Raw genomic sequence first — 19,539 nt, 5'->3', positions numbered from 1 at the left:
TATAACCTCCTCCCTGGGGTATGGACAACAGAAAAGTGGGTGAAGGGAGACATTGGACAGGGCAAGATATGACAAAATAATAATTCATAAATTATCAAGGGTTCATTAGGGAGAAGGGAGTGGGGAGGGAGGGGAAAAAATGAGGAGCTGATTCCAGGAGCTTAGTTGGAGAGCAAATCTTTTGAGAATTATGAGGGCAATGAATGCACAAATGTACTTTACATAATTGATGTATGTGTGAATTGCGATGAGTTGTATGAGCCCCTAATAAAACTATTTTTTTAAAAGGGGTGGGGATTGTTCTAAAATTGATTGTGGTCATGACTGTACAATTCCTGATATGATAGAACTAATGAATTGATGATACATGAATTAAGCACCAATAAAACTGTTAAAAAAGAAGAACGTGACCAATCTAGCACTAAAAAAAAAAAATTCCAAGGCTGTAACTCTTTCTGAGAGTAGAAAGAGAAGCAGTCTTTCACCCAGTCAGCCGCTGGTAGTTTCAAATTACTGACCTTGCAGTTAGCAACTTCATGTGTAACCACTGTGCCACCAATGGGATAACAGATACTCAATAAAAGTTGGTTAGTTCATGATTATTAACATCTAAATGAAATGAAAACAAAGAAATGTGTCCAAAGTTGCACAGCCAATTAAAAGCAGAATTACCATTGGGCTCTTTGATTTTGCTGTTTCTAATCCAAGTAAATTATTCACCTTCCATAAATACCCAATAAGATGTGTGTGTGTTTGTGTGTGTGTGTGTGTGTGTGTATGTGTGTATGTGCGCGCCCACATGCACGCACATATACACACGCCCGAAGCCAAGAGTTATTCCCTTACATACGCTTTTAGGCAGGGGAAGAAAAAAAAAAGAGCACTGGGTCACATGGTTATTTTTCTCATGAACCAAGAAGGATTTTAGGTCAAGAAGCAATAGAATCAACCTACACCAGAAACCCTACTAAGTCACATTCCATCCAGGAACAAATGGCCAAGCTAGTTGCAATGCCAACGCCCAAGGAGGTGTTTCCTCCAACTAATCTCTAACCTTCTTTTACCAGAGAACACAAAAAGTATTAAATAAATTCTATTTCAAGCATCTCTCTTTCCAGTCTAGTGGCAGAGAATTCCCTTTGTACCATTTTGTATTTATAACCTAATCCTAATCCTTCATCATTAGCAAGATGACAATATTTCACACTAAATAATTGACTTTTAGTTATCTGTTCAAGATGCAAACCAAGACCTAGTGGGAAATGCCATTCTTCAGTCCTTTAATGGCAGTAAGTCTTCATTTGAATTTTTCAATGGCCTTTATTCTCCATTCTTCCTAGGGTGAAGTTGGCATGAATTAAAGGGGAAAGCATTTAAGTACATCTAAAGATAATGTTGGTTTAAAATGTGCTTGGCTATCTCATATGGTTAGCAAACACCACGTCACAATCAAACATGCAAATACCTGAAAGCTTGCCACCTCTCCCAGAATAGGCCACTTCAACATATACTTCAAATGTGGTCTCCGGATGTTGCCTACAAAAGAAACAGAACCATAATTACTGGCAAGGATAGAGGCAGCATGATACAGAACATGCAAGTTGTGGTATACAGCAGACCTTGATTACAATCATTAGCTCCACAAATTAATACAGTAGTTTTATGCAAAATACATGCATGCTACATGGTTTCTGATGGGGGTGCAAACTGCTCAACCCCCCTCAAATATTAGTGCATTACGTGTGTTATATGTGTATGTGCACTCTAAGCATATACACATTATACACTCGCACATTATAAGCAAAAAATACTGTATCTGTGGAATTTCAGACAAGTGAACTTCAGCAATTTATGTCTGCCAAATCTATAAAATAAGACAAGCTACCCAGAAGTGGCACAACCTCTAGCATGGAATAGGCTCGACATTAATATGATTTTGCAGGTGTTCTGTTTTAGAGTCCTACCGTTGAATGTGCAAAGTCACAGGTGGAATTCTGAGGAAACTTGGATCAAGCTATGCCGGCACAAAGAAGCCCTAGCCATGTTTGACAATAAAGTATTCACGTTAACCAGCATATGCAGTTTTTACGACCACAGGAGAGCAGGCGCCTGCTCTCACTAGACTACTGGACAGCTGTGCAACTATAGCTTACTGTTACCGTAGAGGAGGCTGCGCCCATATGGGCGACGCGTGTTCATTACTATGTTCTTGCCTTTTTTCTGTCATAGAGATTTCATAAGAATTTTTTTTAATTTTAAAAAGATCATAGCACTGACTTAATGCTAACACTTGTTAATTCTAGATAATGAGAACATGCGGGTCTTACATGTTATCTTTAGATTTACTTTTACTTTAATTCCAAAACTACAGTAAAGAAGACACTCATTTTGGATTAAATGAAATTCATTAAGCAGATGAAACCATTACACTTTCAAATGTCTACACCTAAAATTCTACTTCACACCTGAAAGCAAAACTCGGATAAGAAATGTTCTAAGTTGCCTAATCAGACTTAAGAGTTATTGTATATACTCGTATATAAGTTGCATTTTTAAGCACATTTTTAATGCAGTTTTTGTGGTAAAATCAGGTGCCCCAGCGGATATTCAGGTCAGCTTATACTCGAGTATATATAGTAATTTAAATGGAATAAATACCCTTGACTTTACCCAGTAGACTCCACTTTTCCAAGCTACTTCATCTCCTGCATCGTCTTTCATCCTGACTGCAACCCTGTGAAGGGGAGAGACCAAGCACTGCCTTCACAATAGGAGTGACCTGAGGAAAGCAAGTCTAAGTGACCTGCTTGGGGTCCCACAGCGAGTTAGAAACAGCACCAGGACGAGAGCTCACACCTCCTTGCCCTGTCTCTCAATCCTGTGATGGATCTTTTCCCTCCAAAATTTAATCTCTCTCATGGATAGCATCTTATCACATCTTGGCAGCATTGTGTTGCTTTGTTAACTGCCATGGAGTTGTTGTTGTTGCCGCCGCCACCACCCACCTCTTAAAACCCCCTGCACATCTGAGATAGTTTATTGTGCCAGCCTGGCTGATAAACACAGGTGGGATTGACTGAAGGGCAGAGAGATAAATGGCTTGGTGAGCCTTGCCTTTCTTGTCTCTCGCTCTGTGATCATCGGACCAGTGTGTGGCTGCCTTGCTTGTTCTGTGCCTCAATTTAAAGGCTACACTACCTCTGGGACGCCTAGCCTGTGGACCGTGTCCCTGTAAGTTGAGGTCCCTTAAGACTTCTCTGGAGCTGGGGACTGGCGGTTGGTGACCTGCCTTGTGATTGGCTGCTGTGCTGACATAGCCTAGCTCTCTCTACAAATAGAGGAAGATCTGGCATCAGACTAGACTTGAAGGACTGCTAGTCTCTCAACTTTCTCTCATGGATGTGAGTTGCACTGAACCATTTGTAGTGCTTTCTAGTTTAACTGTTTATTTCTTGTATTATATATTTATCTGTATATGATTTAACAGTTCACTTCTCGTTATATATCTAATTATCTTTATAAATAAATATATTAAATTATCAGGAATTTGGTTTTATATCTCTAGAGAACCCTGTCTAACACAACATCTGAATGCTCTGCTACCCAGTTCTGTACCGTCCCTACCTACCCTATGGATCTGGCCTTTGCAATTCACAGAGTTTTCATTGGATAACTTTAGGAAGGAAATGACCCAACTTCCTTCCAGTCCATCTTACTCTAGAAATTCTGCTGAAACCTGTTCAATATCATAGCAACAGATGGGTGGTATCTGTACACAAGGCTCACTAGCCAGCGATCAGAGGAACCCATGTCTCTGCCTGGAAGGTGAGAATCCTACCAGTGAGCCTCCAATGAGTCTTTTCTTGCTTAGCAATTCATAAACTGATACATCTTCTAATCTAGAACATTTTAGAGTCAATAAAGCATGATAATTTCGTCTACTTCCTTCTGAGTGAAAAGGAGATGGGAGGGCTTTTGCTTTAAACAAGTGCAGAGACAGAAAAGTACTCTAAAACTCGTAGTATTGAAGGCTGTCCATCTTGTCAAATATAACTATTAAAAAACATGATAAATCAGAACATCTTACCAAAAATAAATAAGACAGAATAAACTAAAGTTTCAATGAGGTCTTAATTTTTTTCACTTTTTTTCCTCCCTTGCCAGAGGGTACCAAATGATCTGCCTCCTTTGGCAAGAATAAAATATATTCTTGAAAAAGATATTTTAAATGGCAAAAAAATACCATGTGGAAACATCCCTTACATTCAAATGATCTCAAAATAAATAAAGGTTTGATGAAAGAAATGGTTCTGTGGTCACCCTGCATGAATAATAGGTACTACAATCTGAGGAACATGAACAAGAGTCCCTTGGAAACCTAAAAATATCTTTGTTAAGCCTATTTTGCAACTGGCTGACTTTTACCTCTGAACTCCACTCCTTTGGATGATATTATGGTTTCCAACTGTGTTCCACAGAACTCTACGAGTTCTTGGAGCATCTTTAGGGCTCTTACTTTTTTTTTTTTAATTCAAAATTCCATTATCGAGTGGATTTTGACCCATCTAAAAAGATAAATTTTAAAACATGAACATGTGAAGACATTACATTCCAAAATTTAGAACACTGGACAACCAACACATGACCTTGGGCTAAGTGAAGGTGTTTTTGTACAGACCTGCTACTTACAAAGCTAGCACGTGTGTCCTAACATTTTCTATGTTCCTTTTCTTCCCTGCTTCTCCACCGGGCTTCAACCTACTTTTTCCATGTTTCTCGAGCCCATCACACCTCTCTGATCACCTGCTGAGATCACAAAGGACCTGTGTAGATCACTGGGAGTGTGCTGAGGTGGCCAATTCTCAGCACGCATCTTAACCTCTCTGCAGCATTTGCTATCAATCGATTTGCCCTTGACTTCCTTCCAGGAAGTCACTTTTCTAGGTTCCCCTCCTACCCTACTGGCTACTGCTTTGCTAGCTTTTTCTCACTGTAAGCCCTCCTCCTTGAAAAATTTCATCCTGGGACTGCTCTATCTACACTCAGTACTTAGATGCTCTCAATCTCCTGTCTCTTAATTTCCATGAAAATGCTGACAAGCTCTGGATTCCTATCACCAAGTCACCACTTTCCTGACTCCAGATCCTTTTTTATAACTGCCTATTCAACATGCCCACTTGGCAATTTTCTTCCTCAAACCACCAACTAAAATCTACCATTTAGGCCAAGGAGTCATTCTTGATTCTTTTTTCTGTTTACATGCCACAATCACCCAATCAGCAGATTCTGTTGATTCTGCTATCAAAATATGTCCAAACTCCTCCTGACATGATCACTGAAGACTAAAAGGGTGCATAAGCAAATGTGGTTAAAAAAACTGATGATGCCCGGCTATCAAAAGATATAGCATATGAGGTCTTAAAAGGCTTGAAGTTAAACCAGCAGAGAAGCAACAAGCCCACATGGAATAAGCACACCAGCCTGTGCGATCATGAGGTGTCAATGGAATCCGGTAACAGGCACCAGAAAACCCAAAACAAAACCAGAAAACCCAAAACAAAACCAGAAGACCAAAAAAACCCACATTGCTGAGAATGAGGAGGGTTGGAGCAGAGACCCAAAACCCATCTGTAAACAATAGGACATCCCCTCACAGAAGGGTCACAAGGAAAGGATGAGTCAACCAGGATGCAGTATAGCACCGATGAAACACAATATTCCTCTGGTTCTTTGAGGTTTCCTTGCCTCCCACTATCATGACCCCAGTCCTGCCTTTCAGTTCTGGCTAGACTGAGCATGTACAATGGTACAGATAAGAGCTCACAGCACACAGAAACTGGGTCGGATAAACCCCTCATGTACAGAAATGGGAATATTGATACCAGGAGGGTAGGGGGAAGGTAGGGAGAGAAGGGGACGAAGGAGGAACCAACTGCAATGATCAATGCATAATTCCCCCTCCCCACCAGGGGGATGAACAAGAGAAATGTGGGTAAAGGGAGACAGTTGTCTGTGTAAGATATGAAAACAATAATTTATAATTTATCAAGGGGTCACAAGGGTGGGGGGGCGGGGAGGAAAAGAGCTGAAACCAAGGGCTCAAATGTTTAGAAAATGATAAGGCAACATATGTACAAATATGCTTGATACAATTGATGTATGGAATGTTTTAAGAACTGTAAGGACCCCCAATAAAAATACATATTTTTTTAGCAAATCAAACTCACTGCCATACAGTCTATGCCAATTCACAGTGACCCAATAGGGTAGGGTAGAAATGCCCCTGTGAGTTCCCGAGACTAATTGTTTTACAGGAGTAGAAAGCCCTGTCTTTCCCTGTGGAGCAGCTTGAGTGGTTTTGAATTGGTGATCTTGCAGTGAGCAAGCCCAATGAGTAAGCACTCCGTCACCATGTTTCCTTGGCAGATCACCTCAATTACTGCAATACCCTCCAACCTGGATTCCCTGCTTCCTCCCTGGCTCCCCTTTGTGGTCAAATGTCAACTTAGAGGAAAATAATCCTTTTATTTTAAAGATCAGGTTATGTCAGTACTCTGTCCAAAGTCTCCCAAGAGTTTCCCATATCACTCAAGGTCAAAGTCAAAGTCCTTATAAGGGTGTACATGATCTGGCCTCTACTTGCCTCTCTAACGTCATTCATAGCTCTTGCCCCTTGTCTGCTATAGCCCAGCCACATCAGCCTTCTTTCGGGTTCACAAACATATCAAATTCATTCCTAGGTTTACAGTCCTCTTTATCAGCTGTTTCTTGGCTTGTAATGATCTTCCTATAGCTAGCTTTCTGTCATCTAAAACACAGCAGAGAGGTCTCCCTTGGCTACCACACACTCTCTATTGATAACATCACCCAGTTTTATCTCTGCACCATTCATATCACAGTCCTGTTTATTAGATGTCTCCTTCCTCTAAAAGAAGCTTCAGGAGAGCAGGGACATTGCCCAGCATTCCCACTATTGTTTCCTTGTTCAGATGTGCCTGAACAGCATCTGACACATAGTTGGTATTCACTAAATCTTGGTGAAGGAATAAAATTCACACTACCCTTCCCAGGATCAAAAATATTTAATAAATGATAGTGAGATCACCCAAGTCTGTGGTTCTCAAACTTTAGCAGGTATAAGAATTAGCTAGAGGGCTAGTTGAAAGATTAGATCTAAAAATTAGCATTTTTAACAAGTACCAAGGAGTCCCTGGGTGGTGCAGAGAGTTATGTGCAAGACCACCAGGAGGTACGTCAAAAGGCAGGCTCAGCTTCTGAAAAGGCACAGCCTTGAAAACCCTACAGAACAGTTCTCCTTGATACCTGTGGGGCTCACAGGGGTTGAAACTGACTCAAAGGTAATGAAGAGCACCACATACAATACCCAAGTAGTATTAATTCTGACCAATCCTTGAGAACCATTCCTCTGGTTACCTATTCTTCCACACAATGTAATACATACAACCTTGAATAAACCTAGGGAATATCTCAATTATCCATCTACTTCAACTGTGCTCTTGCAATAGAAGATAAATTTCAAAGGCAGAAAAAGTATTGGTAGAAACAAAGATGCATGCTCCTGTTCCTATTCATAGTGACTACCTATTCTACTGCGCAATAACAAAACCACCTGAATTTGATTGTTCAAATTGCTGGCAGAGTTCTATCACATGGAGACAAAGATTATGGCACTCTCTCTCTCTCTCTCTCTCTCAAAAAAAAGGAACAAAATTAAAAAGCTGACTAAAACACTAAAACAAATTGGTCTATAATTATAAGGTATAGTCATGCAAATCCATGAACATTTACATGTTGCCTTATGGAAGAAGCCCATGACTAATGTTGTGGCAAATTATATAACATACCAACAAATATACATAAGTTATTTTAAGAGCCAGAAAGTCGATGCAGATGGGAGTCTTTTCTATTTCTCTACAAATCAAAATAAGTTTAAAAGTTTCTTCTAAATGCAAATGGTCAAACTTTTCTTAATATTTTCAGGCAGCCTGTAAACAATTATAACTATAACTATTTCCAGAGGATCTCTAAGACTACCTTGAGTCTGTTTATTCCTCCATTACTCATCAACATGCTCAATATTTTTAGCTAGTTGGCTAAAGAAACTGAAAAATCCTATTTCTGTCTTATTAACACTCATTGCTAATTTGGTACACATAATGATGCTGAGAATACCATGCTCAGAGCCAATTTTCCAATATGGACCTGAGTTTTCCTAGAGCATTTCATGATATATCTCAGCATATTACCATGGGAATGTCCTGCTTCTGCCAGGACAACCAGTTGCTACTGTGTTGATTGCAACTCATGGCCGTCTCAGGTATATCAGAAAAGAACTGTACTCCATAGGGGTTTTGATAGCTAATTTTTTATCCAAGGCACCCCTGGGTAGACTCAAACTGTGAACTTTTCAGTTAGTGGCTAAGTGTTCCAACCATTCATACCACCCAGGTTAATTCCCTTAAATTTGATTTCTTCCGTGATCTAAAACTACATCTACCTGCCAAGTATTTTTATTTTTGCCATTCTTCACCCCCTACAGTCTTATACCTTAAACCTTCAGATCCAGGAATACAGAACTACTTGCAGCTCTCTGAACAAAACATGCTCCAATTGTCTAATAATAATATCCCCATACTAAAACCACCACTTATTGACTGGTTCCTATGTGTCAGGCATGATCCTAAGTAGTTAGCAGGCATTTTCTCAGTTACGGCAGGCATTTTCTCAGTTACTCTTTGACAGTTCTACAAGACAAGACAAGTAATACTGCCTTGAGTTAGAGAGCACACTGAAACTCAGATGTTAAAACAGCCAGAGCAAAAGTGAAGACAGCAGCAAACACCAATAGTACTACTCTGTACTGGTTGACATTCGTTGGCTGCTCTGCCAAAGGAGGAGTCTTTCTAGCTTTCCTCACTTGACAAATTCATTCTTCACTTATACCCAGTTGGGTTAGATGCCCTCCATCCATGTTCTCTGGGTATTCTAGGCTTCTCACGCTCTTGGTTTTTCCTGGTAAAACCCAACCTTGGCGCATTTACAATGATCTGGGAAACTTTTCAAAATCCTCGAGCCTGGACTACACCTCAGAGCAATTAATTCAGAATCTCTAAGCATCAGTGGACGCAAACATAAGAACAATTGTGAGGATGGCACAGGCCTGGGCAGTGTTTCCTTCTGTTGTGCATAGGGTCACTATGCGTTGGAACTGACTCCATGGCACCTAACAACAACAACAAGCATTAGTATTGTTCAGAGCTCCCCAAGTTACCCCAACATGCTGCCAAGATTATGAACCACTGGCCCAGTACTCATTAAATATCTATCTTCCCCAGCAGAATGGCAGCTCCTTTAGATATCAACTGAGTCTTCTCTTACCCTAGTCAAACACCTGCCCCCAAAACATTGTAGTCCCCACCCCCAACATCTGACATACAGCTTCCATATCTAACTCTGCTCTTCTTCTCTGACAAGAGGTAATTTACCGAATACACACTGCTTACACCTGAATTGTTACTCTTTAAAGTTTCATCATTCTTCCACAAAGCAGCTGGTAGTTTCGAACTACTGACCTTGTGGTTAGCAGTCCAATGCATCATAACCCACTATGCCATCGGGGTTCCTTCTGAATTGCTACTCTTTAAAGCTGTTTTTCTTTGGCGGCAAAGGTATCAATAACTCACACCTGCTGACAAGAGCCTCCATTCTAAGTACAGAAAATTGACAGACACAAATAGCTAAAACAGTGGTCGGGAGGAAGGTCTGCAGAGTTCTTGCTTCTGGAAGAATGACGGCTGAGAGAAAGTCAGGAGAGCATTTTCTATTCAATGCCACTCTTCAGAACACAATTCTCAGTGGTTCGCTGGAAGGGCCAGGCTCAGTGCTCACAGTCATGTTCTCAAAATGATTAAGTACACTCAGCTTGAAGTCGTGAAACAGACAAAGGCTTGGACAATTTTCAGACAGCAGGAAAGCATCATGCTATTGATCACTCTGCTGGGTCATCAGCTTTCAATTAGGATCTACTTTTCATCAATTACAACATATTAGGAGATTAGCACAAGAAACTGTAACTCTACTTCCTCACAAAATCACTCAGTACAGCATACGGTAGGTAGCCACGGCATATAACTTTGGGCCCAGATCCTTTAAGGGTTACTTAAAGCTACAAACCTGAAACAAACACAGTATTCTGATCCCTTTCTCATTTCACAGCTTTCAATACTTCTAACCCTAGTAGGCATCATGTAAAATACTCTCTATAGACTAATGATTTGACTTCAGTACAGTGTTTCCTTAGTTCGTTGAGAGGGAATGAGATATAATGTTTCAAACTGAACTGTCTTAAAGTTGACAACATGGTCAAAAGAAACTGTATACACTTCAGAACATGCTAGCAAACATCACCTAATAAACATTGATCCCTTTAAGCAAGACAAATAAGCAAAATGGTGGTGTTAATATTTCCAACAAGTCTCCCACTTGTTTCAGTAGACTCTGAAATTGAAGCCATATCAAAGGGCGCTTTCTAACCCATAACAAGTTAACACCTCCATAGGAGAATGCAGTCATTGTTAAGACTTGTTAGAAAATGGTTAACTTAGTTGTGTAATTACACAGACAAGTCGTTGCAAGATTTTACACTTAACTCTTCCTTTCTAATAATGTGCTCTGGATCCGATGTATAAAGACACACAAACATTGCTATGACAAGGGCTACAGAGTTTTCTCTCCCATATGTCCCTATGGAAAGAGTCGTAGGCCAAAATGTGCAAACAAGTTACCAAAAGGTGGATTAATTGCACCCTAAGCGAGAGGCAGGGCCTGCACACTTCTGTATTAACTGTACTCCACACAGTTTTAATAAATCCTCTTGTGTAATGAGCTGCAGTGGAAATTGTAGCCTCTTTAACCACATTAATTTGCAGGTTAATAATCTATTATTTATTGGTTTTTTAAAATACTGATCATTGTTTTTTGTATCCTTAACACGTTATGATTTTTTAAATCTCCCACTCCTACCTTGGAGTCCTTGTGCAATACAATGGTTCTGAGAGCTCAGAAGCTGACTGAAAGGGTGGAGGGCTCAAGTCCACCAAGAAGTGCCTCCGTACAAAGGTCTGACGATCTACTTGTGAAAAATCAGCCAAGGAAAAAAAACCTATGAAAAGCTAATCTACTGAGACTAAGAACTCAACGCTGTGACCAAAGATTAAGATTTTCCATGAATGCCATTGTCACTCAATAGTGCTATGTTTTCTCCTGTGGAGATATAAAAGTTAAAAAAAAAAAAAGCAAATCTACTCTGACACACATTTGGGTCACCATGAGTCAGAGTCAACATCCACTCCCTCCCCTCCCCCCTAATTTGTCCTCTTCTATGTCTGAACAACTTAGTCCTAAAGCTATTATGTGGAGGGGAGTAAGTTAGATGTCCTGGTCAGTGCTGATCCACTGTATGCTGTCAGTGCCTGGGCAGGTAGAAAGATGCCCAAGCTGAGGGGTGGTCTGGCATAAGACATCAAAACCCAAGTGGGATGAGGCGCACATCCACTCAAAGTAAGCAACCTGGTGTGAGGAGCCAGAACTAGAGCGGGGAGGAAAGGGCATGTGGATAGAACAGGTCTAGGATGCTTAAGCAAAAGCAGAATGAAAGGGTACCCCCATGAAGCAGCATCCCAACACAGGTGTCAACCCAACAAGGGTGAGGAGTTTGTGCAATAAGAGCACCCTTGCATGAGATTTGAAACTCAACCAGGTATAAGAAAAGAGTCCATTGGGAGAGTAGAGGGGTAGCCCAGTGGGGATCCGTATTCAAGCAGAGTAAGAGGGCACGCCCCTGAGGTGGGTGAGCCACCAGGGTTGAGTTTGTGATCCCAAGCAAAAAAGATGAAAGAAGAGGAGAGCATCCATACATGGGGTGGGGTTTGGGAATGAAGGAGATTAATACGTAATCTGAGACTAAGACAAGTAAAGAGGATATGTGGAAGAGGATATGTGGTTTCTCAGTTCAAAAAGAGAGTGACTAGAATAAAGAGAAATTAGAATATAGTCAATGGAGTCACATTTGAATCAAAGATATTGATATAAATTCAAGATTTTCAATATATATAGCTAAATTTAAAAATTGAAAATCTCAAAAGACACCAAGGTCAACTAGCATAATAGGGTTCACAAAGACTGGTCTACATCTCACTTTGTTAATGACTAGCATCTAAAAAAAACCCTGAGTGGCCATTCAGGGTGAAATCATTGGTCTCCACCCCATCTGTAGTAAAGAAGCAGAATGAAAATTGAAAGACAGGTGAAAACAATCAGTCCAAGCAACTATCAGTCTCCAAAACCTAAGACCAGAAGAACTAGAGGATGTTTGGCTACCAACACCAACTGTTCTGAAAAGCTTTACATCAGAAGGTCATGGATAGAATGGGAGAGAAATACAGCGCAAAACCCAATCAGAAAAGAAACCAGGTTTACTGGCTGGGTAGAGATTGGTGCAACCCCCAAGACTATGGCCCTCAGTCACCCTTCTGGAACTGAACTCACCCCAGTGGCCCAAATTTCAGGCAAATAGCAAGTGGAGTAAACAATACTAGCGAGATAGGCACACCTTGGAATAATTGACCATTTCAGCTCAAAAGGGCAGCATTAACCCAAGTTGGGAAAAAATTAGAAATCTAAAAAAGAAAATAGCCATTTATCAATACTACTTGCTCCTATGTGCCTGATAGCAATACTTTCTCACAAGAACGGCATGTGTTTCTATGCAAGAAGCCTTAACACACATGCAATGGCCCTCTCTCACTGTGGGATCAGAACAAGCCACTCACTTTTTACTTATTGGCTTCCTCCTCTGTCAAGCACATCTAAAAGGTTGTTTTAGGGAGCAAATGAGAGAAAATGAGAAAGTATTTTATAAATGGTAAGATGCTAAGCCAATGTAAAACCAAAACTAAACCAGCTGCCGTCAACTCAACCCACATCTGTGGTGACCCCATGTACGTGTTGGAGTAGAACTGTTGGTTTTCCTAAGTCGATGACCAGGCCTCTCTTCTAAGACACATTCAGGTGTATTCAAGCTTACAGCCTTTCTGTTAGTAGCACAGTGCGTTAACCATTTGAACTACCAAGAAACTCCTTCCCAAGACAGAGGCTATTATTACTTATGATAACAAATAAAATGGCTTCCCCATACCAATGGCAGACTTTACACACGATACGTTATTGCATATATCAAAGACTCGTGACTACTAAACTTTTAAATACTGTTACTAAAAGCAATCCAGGAAATAAGAAGCAATCCAAATAGAAACATTAGTATGGGGAATATATAAAGGGATTTTAAAAACAAAGGAGTTCAGTTAGAAAATAGTAATTCACACTTCATTTTGCTAACTTGGGAAATAAAAACAGTCTTTTCTCTAAAAGGGGGGAAATACTCAAAAAGTGAAATAAATGAAAAGCAAAAATCCTCTGGATATACAACATATATCTAATAGTCAGTAATGATGTGAACACCCAGAACTCTCACATACATTTCTGAAGTTGATGATCAAAATCTGACCAGGTGGTGTGACAGTATTGTGTCACATTTTACAGAAAAGGAAACTAAGTCTAGGAGACTCAGACTGTGAAGCCTATCTTTGCCTTTTTTACAGCATCATGCTGCCTATCCAAAATCTAAACAAGTAGAGTAATAAGTCTTAATGGAGGGCTGACGTTGGGAAGAGTAATGGAAAGAAGTGGCACAGCTCAGGCTCCAAGGAGCTCATAAAAACTTTCACTATCTTCCAAGAAAAATGCACTTAGATTTTCAAATTGTTCATGCAATTTTCGGGGAGGTTCATGAAGTTACTCATGGAATTATACAATTAAAATCCCTTGTTTCATTGATGACTTGTTTTTACATTTTTACATAATCCTCAAACCAAGGATTACATTACCCGTTGATAAAAATGGTTATTCCACAAAATTCCAAGTAGATTCTAAACTTTGACAACACTAACTCACGTGTAAAACATGGTTCTAAGCAATTTCCATGTAGTTTCATGTATTATTTCTGTGGAAGTTACATAATCTACTCTAAACATAAGGGAAGGGGTGGAGTCTAGCCTGTGAATCAGATCATAGCCAATGAGGCCTCGATGTGGGCATGGCCTTCTCCTGAGGATTCTTGGAACTCCTGTCTTCCTCCCTCGAGGAGGGAAGGACACACCTTCCCTGCAAGACATTCCCATTGACAAGCCACATGGAGCTATGCTGATGAAGACAGAGCCCTGGATCTGGTGGAGCACATGGAGACCCACGCCAGCACTAAGATGCTTCCACCACCACTGGATCCACAAGACTTTCCAACCACTGGCCTGTGATCTTCCCACATTCATTGTCATTGTATGTGTTGCATGAGTCTGAAGAGGAATTTATAGATGGGTATTAGACATATGGGCTAATATCAGACTTATGGACTTCATCTGGACAGGGTTGGGATGTTTTCTTAATATACAATTATTCTTTGATATAAAGGTCTCTCTTACATATATATGAGTGTCTCTGGATTTGTTTCTCTAGTCTATCTTGACAACACAATTTCATTTAACTTTCCTTACAACTCATTAAAGAATTCCTATAATGTTGGCATCGTGGATGAGCACCTCAAACCCACAAGCTGCTCTGTAGGAGAAAAAGAGGCTTACTGCTTTTGTAAAGATTTACAGCCTCAGAAACCCTAAGGAGCAGTTCTGCTCTGTCCTGTAGGGTCTCTATGAGTCAGAATGGACTCCATGGCAGTTTATTTTGGTTATTGTTGTTGTTTAATTGTCATTCCCATTTTACATATGAAGAAACTAAAATGCAAGAAGTAAAAACACTTGCCTGAGGTCACATAGCCTGTAACTGCAGAATTGAGGTTTGAATACATGTATTATAGCTGAGTCAGAATCAACTTGATGGCAGGGAGTTATTGTGGTTCCAAGGAGTCCTGGTGGCTTAAGTGGGGTGAATGTTCAGCTGCTAACTGCCACCAGCCATTTCACAGAAGAAAGATGAGGCTGTCTGCTCCTGTGATGATTCACAATCTCAGACATCCTAAGGAGAAGTTAACTCTGTTCCATAGGATCATTATGAGTTGGAATCAACTCAATGGCAGTGGGTTTGTTGTTGTTTGCTATAGTGGACACAGTCTTTTTTGAAATAAACTTTTTATGTCTATTATAAAATAGCATACATACCATAAAATGTACCAATTATTTAAAAAATGTACTTGGTTTAAGTGTAAAGCTATTCTATAGGTTTTGACAATTAAAAAACTACCAGTTTTATTAAGAAAAGAGAACCACTGATTGTTTTCTATTTTTTTAATAAAGCTGACTGGTAGTTTTTTAAATGAATACCTAATGGTGTTCCGTTTCAAACTGTCCAACTATTTTCCCCCTTCTCCGCACCTTCCTTCAAAATTCACAGTGTCTGGCTTCTGTAAGCTTTCAGAATAGTGGGCTCAAGATTCTAAGTACTCCATAAGCTACATTTTGGACCTCCTTAATGCTTTACAAAACCTAGCACGCACCTGAGCTCCAGAGGATCCAAGAATTACACGTTGGATCAGCCTCCCTGATGCATCCCAGGAACATCTGAGTCCTCTTTCTGCCAAGGATCTCGGTCCTCTCTACTGAGAGCACCCCTCTTCTCTGATACAACCCATAGGGCCCAGGGGATTTCCTAGCACCAACTACGGAGCCACCATAGAATCCATACTTGTAACGACTTACTGCAAGACACTGATTCTCAAGGATCGCAGATCATCTAGGAACCTTTCTAAAAATCAAATTCTCAGGTCTCACATCACACTCTGAGACCAACTAGGTGAGTGGCGAAGCCAAGGAACCTGTTTTCTGAAAAGTGATGCTGATGATCGAATTGACGGATGAATCGATTTCCAAGTGCGTCCAATCACTGATTTGAGAGCCATTGTGGTATACCACACAAAAACAAAAACCAAACTTGCTGCCATCAAGTTGATGCCAACTCGTAGCAACCCTACAGGACAAGCTAGAAATGACCCTGTGAGTTTATTGAGGGAGTAGAATGCTGATCTTCCTCCCGTGGAGAAGCTGGGAGTTTCCAGCTGCAGACCTTAGAGTTAGCAACCCAATGCATAACGACTACTGACATGAACTCCTTACTGAGGTACACAGTTCTCAAATGTGCCAAGAGCAGAGAAGCTGAAAACAACACTCCCGATGACCCTGAAACATGACACATTAAATAACAAAATATAAATGACACTAAGAGACAACATCTTATACAGAAGCATCAAAAGTTTAAAGTCTGTCAAATTTTTCTGGAATTCTACTCCCAGATAAGATAGAGTAACAGGAACCAGATTTACCCTTCCATCTGAAACAATCAAAATACATTCATAGAGGAAAGAACTAGGAGGCAACAACTGACATTTATTGAAGTATAAATATAGGCATATATATGTAAATAAATATATAATGGTAGGGATATAGGTCCATGTACATATATTTATATGTTAAGTATGAAGGTAGCAGATTAATATTGGACCTCCACTGAAGATCCCCCTCAACACAAGACACTTTGCTTTAATAACCTGGCTTTCTGTAATGCTCACCTTCCTGACATGAAGTCAAAATGGGTGCGTAAGCTAATGTGGTGAAGAAAGCTATGATGCCAGGCTATTAGAAGATATGGCATCTACGGGTCTTAAAGGCTTGAAGTCAAACAAGCAGCCATCTATCAGGGAAGCAACAAAGCCCACATGGAAGAAGCAAACCAGCCTGGCGTTGATGAGATTAGGTATTAGGCATCAGAAGAACCAAAACAATCATATCGATGCAAACAAGGGGGGTCAGAGTGGAGACCCAAAGCCAATCTGTAGACAATTGGCTATCCCCTCACAGAAAGGTCACAGGAAGGGACAAGCCAGCCAAAATGTACAACATTCCTCTAGTTCTTTAATGCTTCCTGCCCCTCACTATCATAACCCGAGGTTTTTGTTTGTTTTTTATCAATTGCATTGGTTTATTGTTCTGAAATTAGTTCTTTTTCTTTTTCTCTCTTTTTTTAATCATTTTATTAAGGGCTCATACAACTCTTATCACAATCCATATACACAATTGTGTAAAGCACATTTATACATTTATTGCCCTCATCATTCTCAAAACATTTGCTCTCCACGTAAGCCCCTGGCATCAGCTCATTTTTCCCCTCCCTCCTCGCTCCCCTCTCCCTCATGAACCCTTGATAATTTATCATTTATTTTGTCATATCTTGAACTGTCCGATATCTTCCTTCACCCACTTTTCTGTTGTCCATCCCCCAGGGAGGAGGTAACATGTAGATCCTTGTCATCAGTTCCCCCTTTCTAACCCACTCTTCCTCTACCCTCCCAGTATCGCCACTCACACCACTGGTCCTGAAGGGATCTTCCGCCCTGGATTCCCTGTGTTTCCAGTTCCTATCTGTACCAGTGTACATTCTCTGGTCTAGCCAGATTTGTAAGGTAGAATTGGGATCATGATAGTGGGGGAGGAGGAAGCATTTAGGAACGAGAGGAAAGTTATATTTCATCATTGCTACATCATACCCTGATTAGCTTGTCTCCTCCACGAGACCCTTCTGTAAGGGGATGTCCACTGGCCTACAAATGGGCTTTGCATCTCCACTCCGCACTTTCCCCCTCATTCACTATGATAAGATTTTTTATTCTGATGATGCCTGATACCTGATCCCTTCGACACCTCGTGATCGCACAGGCTGGTGTGCTTCTTCCATGTGGGCTTTGTTGCTTCTGAGCTAGATGGCCACTTGTTTACCTTCAAGCCTTTAAGACCCCAGATACTATATCTTTTGTAAGCTTGGCACCATCAGCTTTCTTTACCACTTATTTGCTTATTCACCCGCTTTGTCTTCAGTGATCATAGAATGCCAATTTAATAGAAGAAAGTATTCTTGCATTGAGGGAGTATTTGAGTGGAGGCCCAATGTCCTTCTGCTACCTTAATACTAAACCTATAAATATATACACATAGATCTATTTCCCCACCCTCATTTACAACTATATTTGCATATACACATGCCTTTATTTAGACCTCTATAAATGCCCTTTGCCTCCTAGCTCTTTCCTCTATTTCCTTTGACTTTCCTCTTATCCCACTATCAAGCTCAGTCTTCATTTGGGATTCAGTAATTCCTCTTGGTTACCTTAACCTTGGTCACGCCCTACCAGGCCTCGTACACCCTCCTCACCACTGACTTGGATCACTTGTTGTTCCTTTGTCCCTGGGTTTGTTAACACCAGTACCTTTCCCCCCACTTTCCCCTCTCCCATGTCCCTCCGGAACTGTCAGTCCCATTGTGTTCTCCTCCTGATTGTTCATCCAGCCTATCTTATTTAGACAGACCTGCGGAGATAATAACATGCACAAAAACAAGACAGAGCAAAACCAAGCAACAATATATAACAAAACAACAAACCAATGACAAAAAAAAAAAAAACACAAGAAAGAAAAGCTTGTAGTTAGTTCAAGGATCGCTGGCCTTTAGAAGTGTTTTCCAGTCCAGTCTGTTGGGGCACCATGTCCTGGCCCTAAAGTCCACCTTCAGCATTCCCTGGGGACCTCGCAGGTCCGTTCCCTTGCTGTTCTGTTGCACCCCCTTAGTGTTTTGCCTCGGCGTGGTGGGATCAGATCGGGCACAATTCTCATACTGTGTCTCCACTGTTGTCCCCTGTAGGGCTATGGGTCAGTGAGGGACATGACCCCAGTTCTACCTTACAAATCTGGCTAGACCGGATCATATTCACTGGTACAGATAAGAGCTCTCAACACACAGAATCCAGGACAGATAAAACCCTCAGGAACAATGGGAGTAGCAATACCATAAGGATAGGGGGAAGGTGGGTGGAGAAAGGGAAAACCAATCACAATGATCCACATATACTATCCACCCCCAAGGGAACAAACAACAGAAACATGGGTGAAGGGAGGCAGCAGACAGTGTAAGATATGGAAATAATAATAATTCATAATTTATCGAGGGTTCACGAGGGTGGGAGGGTGGGGGGGAGGGGGAAAAAGGAGGAGCTGATACCAAGGGCTCAAGTAGAAAGAAAATGTTTTGAAAATGATGATGGCAACATATGTACAAATGTGCTTGATACAACTGGTGTATGGACTGTTATAAGAGCTGTAAGAGCCCCCAATAAAATTATTTATAGAAATAAAATCAAACTCATTGCCAACCAGTCAATGCTGACTGATAGCAACCCAAAGGGCAGAATCAAATTGCAACAGTGAGTTTCTGAAACTGTTAACTCTTTATAGAAGTAGAAAGCCCCATCTTTCTCCCAAGGAACTGGCTGGTGGTTTCAAACTGTTGACTCTGCAATTAACAGCCCCACAAAAGAGCTATTTTCCATTACTTTCCACACTATACTAACTGTGATAGTTATATAATTGTTTGTCAATTTGAGAGGATTAAAAGTGAAGGGGTGGAGTC

General features: G+C 40.7%; 1 protein-coding gene across 5 annotated transcripts in view; it reads right to left on the bottom strand.

The window, feature by feature from the left end:
• Positions 1-19,539, bottom strand: part of DENND1A (DENN domain containing 1A) — a 624,449-nt gene that overhangs the window by 548,580 nt on the left and 56,330 nt on the right. For all 5 annotated transcript variants that reach the window (XM_030885630.2, XM_045290194.1, XM_045290191.1 and 2 more), the window contains exon 2: positions 1,466-1,536. In XM_030885630.2, coding sequence (XP_030741490.1) covers positions 1,466-1,536 — 71 coding nt within the window. The remainder of the gene's footprint in view (positions 1-1,465; positions 1,537-19,539) is intronic.

The sequence above is a fragment of the Echinops telfairi genome, unplaced genomic scaffold (assembly GCF_000313985.2).
Source record: "Echinops telfairi isolate 266 unplaced genomic scaffold, ASM31398v2 ScPeMD7_32;HRSCAF=126, whole genome shotgun sequence".
Lineage (NCBI taxonomy): Eukaryota > Metazoa > Chordata > Mammalia > Afrosoricida > Tenrecidae > Echinops > Echinops telfairi.
This window is presented reverse-complemented; position numbering and strand designations above follow the sequence as displayed.